This window comes from Epinephelus fuscoguttatus, linkage group LG6 (genome assembly GCF_011397635.1).
Source record: "Epinephelus fuscoguttatus linkage group LG6, E.fuscoguttatus.final_Chr_v1".
Classification (NCBI taxonomy): Eukaryota; Metazoa; Chordata; class Actinopteri; order Perciformes; family Serranidae; genus Epinephelus; species Epinephelus fuscoguttatus.
The window spans coordinates 31,811,146-31,817,529 of NC_064757.1; the positions used below are offsets into that span (position 1 = coordinate 31,811,146).

At 40.3% G+C, this 6,384-nt stretch overlaps 1 protein-coding gene across 5 annotated transcripts; it reads right to left on the bottom strand.

Moving 5' to 3' along the window:
• Positions 1-644: 644 nt before the first annotated feature.
• On the bottom strand, positions 645-5,809 carry prnpb (prion protein b). 5 transcript variants are annotated; one of them, XM_049579010.1, is made up of 3 exons: positions 5,577-5,809; positions 4,516-4,786; positions 645-4,245 (listed from the first exon to the last, which is right to left on the bottom strand). In XM_049579010.1, the coding sequence occupies exons 2-3, from the start codon at positions 4,778-4,780 to the stop codon at positions 3,119-3,121; spliced, it is 1,392 nt and encodes a 463-aa protein (XP_049434967.1). In that variant the 5' UTR covers positions 4,781-4,786; positions 5,577-5,809; the 3' UTR covers positions 645-3,118. The 5 variants fall into 5 exon arrangements, with proteins under 5 accessions (XP_049434967.1, XP_049434966.1, XP_049434964.1 ...); XM_049579009.1 differs by having other exon boundaries at positions 645-4,329; XM_049579007.1 differs by having other exon boundaries at positions 645-4,431.
• Positions 5,810-6,384: the final 575 nt, after the last annotated feature.

A 6,384-nucleotide genomic window follows, 5' to 3' on the forward strand; every position in this document is an offset into this window, starting at 1 on the left:
TTAAACAGATACATATCTTTAAAATGTACTCTTACTTCTTTACACTAAAAGAAAATGAAAAATGGCTGAATAATATATATAATAAGGCCCATGAACTAGAATGAGTTTGACACCTCTGCTATAGAATTTTCTTTAACTATTTTATATTGTGAAAAAAGATATACATTATCAAATTGGGAGACATTCCAGTACACTATTTTTAAGTTGTTTAGGAGACCAGACATTCTTTAAGGGATCTATTAATCTGTCATACGAAAAATGTGGCCATGACCGTCGTCATTTCAGTTTGTGTCTTGTATTGTTCTGTCTGTACTTTTTGTTGTTGTTTGTACTTTGCACTGTCACTTGTTCTTGTTGCTGAGTCTTTTGTATTTTAAGGCCCAGCTAGGGACAGGCATTGCAAATTAGTTTAGGCTATAAATACTGCGGTGTGTCGCACTGATGTATGCTACATACTTGTCCCTATACAAATAAACATTAAATAAATAAAATAAATTCATATAGGATCCAGTTTGACCATTATGTTTCACAGTGTTGTAAAAAATATCAGATACTAATAGAAAGAGTCCCAAGACTTCAGTTATTCAAGGGGCAAAGATTTTAAACATTACAAAACTTAATCTGCCACATCCGTAGTTTTTTTTTTTGTTTTGTTTTTCATTTTATTTTCGACACAACTTTCAGGTACACATTAAGTAATAACTGCTGTCAATATCACAACACATGTAGATATCAGGGCAATGACAGTTAAATAAGCAAAACAGCGTAATAACAAAAACATTTTTTTTAACAAAAACTGTCTGACCTTATCTTAATGACATCATACCTCATATAACACAGCTCCACTGTCATGACAAAGACAGTTACAGACATAAAGAAGTAGCACAACTTCCCCGTCCCCATGGGTCTTTCTCCAAATTCTACTATACATGTATAAAGTTTCTCAAACGTGCATTATAGGTTAAAAATCAAGACTAAATATAAATACAAATTCATACAATTTTTCTAGCAAAGATCTGTAGGGTTTTTAAATAATTTAACTATTTATTTTTGTAACCTAATGACAAAAACTCCACTTCTTGCATTATGGTGTGTGCATATTTTAATTTGCAGAGACCCTCAGAAAAGACGAGTGCTACATACCAAAGCTTACACTTCCAAGTATACAAAATGCCAGTTTCATTCATTTTTAATGTAAATTGTGAAATGAGACTCTCTGACACGAGGCAGACTACAGTAAATCTTTTAGCCATTTGCTGTTAGACTCAACGGCTCTCATTTGCTTGAGTCTCTGGCGTTAATATGTTTCTGTCATAAAAGCAGAGAGTGCAAGGCATTTTCACAGACATTAATGGGCTCTTGAAAGGTATGGTTCAGTGCACTCTTACATTCTTGAATGCAGCTGACTCCACCTGTTTGCCATTGAAAGTCCGATGTTAAAGTTTCTGGGATCAATAATTCTGTGAACCCAGAACCTCATGTTTCTTAAAATAAAAAGCAGACATGTTTAATACATCAGAGCAAATAAGCCACTAATAATGAGTTATATGTTGTTGTAATAGTTGCTTTCTTAGGATGATAATGCAACATTTTCATATTAATATATTGTTTTACTACTCTTATGCTTACAATGTAAAACTTCTCTTGTCTAAAGCATTAATATTATTAATACTCTAATATTCACTGCATACTTTAATATAATGTGCACTCCTTGCCTCTTTGGACTATCCTTGTACCATCTTGTCTCCAACATCAGCCCCCTCAAATTAACACAATTAGTATATATCATCTCTGTTATTGCAGAGCTGTTTATTTACACAGATCATCGCCATGACAGAGCCTGGACCAACCCCAGGGTGTAAACTAATCCACTAAGCCACTGACACTGGACGGTTGGCTTGAATAAATAAAACAAGACTCAGTCTCCTGCTACAGTATACGCATGGGCCTGTGGGGCTGTTTTTAGGCACAGTGGTGCTTTTAGCTAAATGCTAATGTTAGCATGCTAAAGTCAGCTGATTGGAACTAAAGACAAAGTTAGAATGAGACTGAGGATGTTGTTCGTTTTGAAGGTATTTGGTCATGAACCAAAGCTTTGGACAAATAAACTAACTGATGATGGCAAGAAATGAAAAATCAGGAGAGTTATTACAATTCATTATGACAATCTTTCCAAAGTGCTGACCTTGTGTCATCAGGATTCATCCCCCATGAATATCACTACAAAATCTCATGGCAATTCATCCAGTAGTTGTTGAGATAATTTCAGTCTGGACTGAGGTGGTGGACCAACCAACTGCTACTTTCATTTCTAGAGCCACGCTGCTTACTTAATATCTTTAACATATTCTTTGTTGTACACCATGTTTCTATATTTGTCCATTTCACTTTAAGGGTGCTTTCACACCTGCCTTGTTTGGTTCGGTTCAATCAAACTCAAGTTCATTTGCCCCCTTAGCACAGTTGGTTTGAGCAGGTATGAACACAGCCATCGCACTCAGGTGCGCACCAGAACAACCAGACCGAGACCTTCTTGAAGAGGTGGTCTTGGTCCGGTTACAAACCAACTTTGGTGCAGTTCGTTGGTGGTGAGAACGTGTTCCGACCTCTATCTGAACCAACTGCAATTGCACTATGCTTTGTTTGGGTTAAACATGAGTATGTTAAAGTCCTGGAGGATTATTAATATGCACCTCCTCCTGTACTGCCTTAATATGCGCATTCAGCACATCCAATGCATCAAAACATTGTTTTCTAGTTGCAATCATGCCTCGTTTTCAAACTGTATGGTTTGACTAAAATGAAAAATGCAAGTAATATAATACACGATGAAATCAACCTGCGTAGTTGTCCTTCCATTGGGACATTAAAAAGTGTCGCAAGTGTACTCTTCTTCAACATTTTGTTTACTTCCTGGATTTTTCCCGCATGGAAATTCTGACAAATAAAGAGCAGCTTTCTTGCACAAAGCATTTTATCTGGTCTGCTTGTTAATGCTGCTGTGAGAACACGAACCAACTCTAGGCAATTATGCAACTTTATGACAAAATTAGTCCCTGATTCCGACCAAAGCAAGACAACTCTAGGTCTGAAAGCACCCTAACTGTCACTGAAGGCCTCAGTACAGCGGCATTAGCATGTTGCTGTTCAGTAGCATCAGTGTAGTACTTGTGGCCACAGCTAAGAGCCCTTGCAAGCCCATCTCCAGTCTCTGCAACCCATCGGTGATGCCGGACTCTGTCTTTTTCTTCAAGTACTTCTCAGAGTACACCATGTACAGCTCTACACATTTCCTGGCCTTCATCTGCTCAATCAGTGCTGGATAGCCGATCTCCACAATGGTGACTGTATCATCATTATCATCATCAGCAGCAGCTTGTCTGAGAGGCTGTGAAGCAGGAGGCTTTGGATTGGCTTCAGACTTATTAAGAGGACGTGGAGTTGGAGGTGCAGTGGTTGGGCTTTCTGCTGCAGTGCTGTTGCTCTTTGTTGTGTTATTGTCAATGCCAGAGTCTGGGGCAGCAGTAGTTGTGTTAGTTACAGAAGTAGTTGTGTTAGCTACAGAAGTAGTTGTAATGGTTGTAGTTGTAGTAGTGGCAGCTGGTTTGTTCTTTGGCGCTGGCAGAAGGTCTGTTCTCTTCATGCAGGAGTCCATGTAGCTATCATAGGTTTGATCGGGTTTGCTGTATGTATAGTCTCTGCTGTAGTCATTGGTATCAGTAGACTTAGTACCATATTTCCTGTACATGTAGTGATTGTAGTAATACTCCTCCTGGGGGCTATGAAATCGGAAGGGAGGACGGGGAAATCTTCCTAGCCCATAGCCCAGGGCCATCCCTGCCACAGCCCCTCCAGCTGCTGCCATTACGGCACTGCGCCCAAACCCTCTGGATTTATCGGAGGGATACATACCCATTGCCTGAACTGAGTGGGAGAAGGGAGAGCCACCCCTACCGCCATAACCCCCATATCCAAAGCTGCCACCATAGTGAGGACTCAGGACTTTGTTGTTTGGGTTATAGTTCATGTATCCACCTGGATACCCTCCATATCCGCCATGGCCACCAAAGCCGCCATAACCTCCTCCGTATGGGTAGCCTTGCGCTGGGTAACCTCCAGCTGGATAGCCCCCAGCTGGGTATCCTGGCTGCTGGGGGTAACCTCCTTGGTTTGGGTAACCTCCTTGGTTAGGGTAACCCCCTGGTCTGCCTGGTTGCTGAGGGTAACCCCCTTGATTAGGGTAGCCTCCTTGGTTAGGGTAACCTCCTTGGTTAGGGTAACCCCCTGGTCTGCCTGGTTGCTGAGGGTAACCCCCTTGATTAGGGTAGCCTCCTTGGTTAGGGTAACCTCCTTGGTTAGGGTAACCCCCTGGTCTGCCTGGTTGCTGAGGGTAACCCCCTTGATTAGGGTAACCCCCTTGATTCGGGTAACCTCCCTGGTTAGGGTAACTTCCTTGGTTTGGGTAACCCCCTGGTCGGCCTGGTTGCTGAGGGTAACCCCCTTGATTTGGGTAACCCCCTTGATTAGGGTAGCCTCCTTGGTTAGGGTAACTCCCTTGGTTTGGGTAACCTCCTGGCTGGCTGGGTTGCCGAGGGTAGCTTCCTTGGTTGAATCGTTCGGTTTGTTTAGGCTGTTTAGACTTAGTGTCCAGATTATTCTTTTTGGGGGTCTTCTTAAAGATATTTAATTTCCCAAACCCTCCTCCTTTCTTGGCCGATGACAAATGAATATGAACCAAAAGAAGGGACAGACACAACAGAGCTATTTCCGTTAGCTTCATCTTGCACTGCAGAGAGGAGGCAGGGAAAGAATTGTAAAGAGAACAAAAGGTATAGAAACATAAGAAAAAAAATACATGAATTTTAATTATTTTACCATTTAAAAAGTCCTTCTACTGAACCGCTGAACTCACAGCAAAAACTATATCCAAATTCAGATACAACACATTACCATAACACGTGGCAACTGATAAGTACAACAGAAGACAAAGTTATCACTGATTTTCTTGTACTGGAAAACTGAACAAGTATAATTTGGAGAGGATAGGTTTGCCTTAATTACGTTAACTACGTTACATTGTGTTCACATTCCCTACATTAACAGCCTTGGCATGTTATTGCAGCACACAGCCTCGTCCACCTGTTTCACCACATTAGTTCAACATGAAGCTGTGTGTCCAACATAGCTGCCAGGCTTTAAATAGCGCAGACCCTTCAGACTGTTAGTCCACTGCAGGCGGCCAAATGTTGCTCTTTACTCACTAGTTAGTGATTATATAAAATTGTTTTCAGCGCCACTGATAATCAATAAGTGTTGGTGGTGACCGGATATAACCTTTATTACCTGATAGTAACTGTCATTTAAGTTCACATGTAAATTATACTTTGGTTTGTTCTCTTGAGACAGACCACAAAATATCCGTTACAGTAAAGGCACATTTAAAACCACCATGTGTTTGTGACGCATTGTGAAACTTTCCAGAGAACACCTGCGGTGAAAAAAGTTATGAGACAACCCTCATCAAAAGTAGCCTACCTAAAACGGAATATTCATGCACGCATGACAATGTTACTGACCTTGTCCGTTACACCGCCGTTTCGTTAGATCCTGTGCGACCAAACTTTAATCAGCCATAGGTATCAGCCTCCTCCCCTTCTGCCTCCTCCTGATGCGGCTAAAATATTTATAACCCCCCGCCCATCAACCCAAACGTGAACGTTAACCTATATTTTGATTGGTATACATTTATATATATCTAAAATAGTTAATAACCTGTAGTAAACCACTGATATGATGGAGGAGGCGCTACGCGAAGAGCTAGTGTAACGTTTAAGTTAAGTTTGAACAGGGTCGACCGACGCTTCTTTCGTGAAGCCTATGTGTATTTAATTAAATAAAGTTAAATAATTTCCATTACCGTGCTCTAAGTGACTGACTTGTTTGTCTTGTACGTCGTGTTATGTTGTTCCAAGTTGGATACACTGCAATTTTGGGAGTAAAAGTAACTACGAGATTAACGGTTGTATTGCCTGACATCTGATATTCCGTAGAACGTGAACGCAGCACGGCTGATGAAGAAAGTTAAAGGGTCATTTCACTCAAACATTATTTTCTCACATTTTGCCTTAAAAAGGCTAGGTTTTAAGATCAGTCTCTGCTTTCAACTTTCATCCCAGTTGGATAGAAGTGAATATTTGTTTATTAGTTCATTGGATCAATAGCAAAAATAAAAATAAAATAGTCATAGTCACAATAACAATAATAATAATAATAATAATAATAATAAAATAAAATAACTGTAAATGAGTATGTCTGTTGTCCCGGGCCACATGTTAAAAAGGCAGCCCAAAATGGTATTACAGGACAAATATTATGACATTAAAA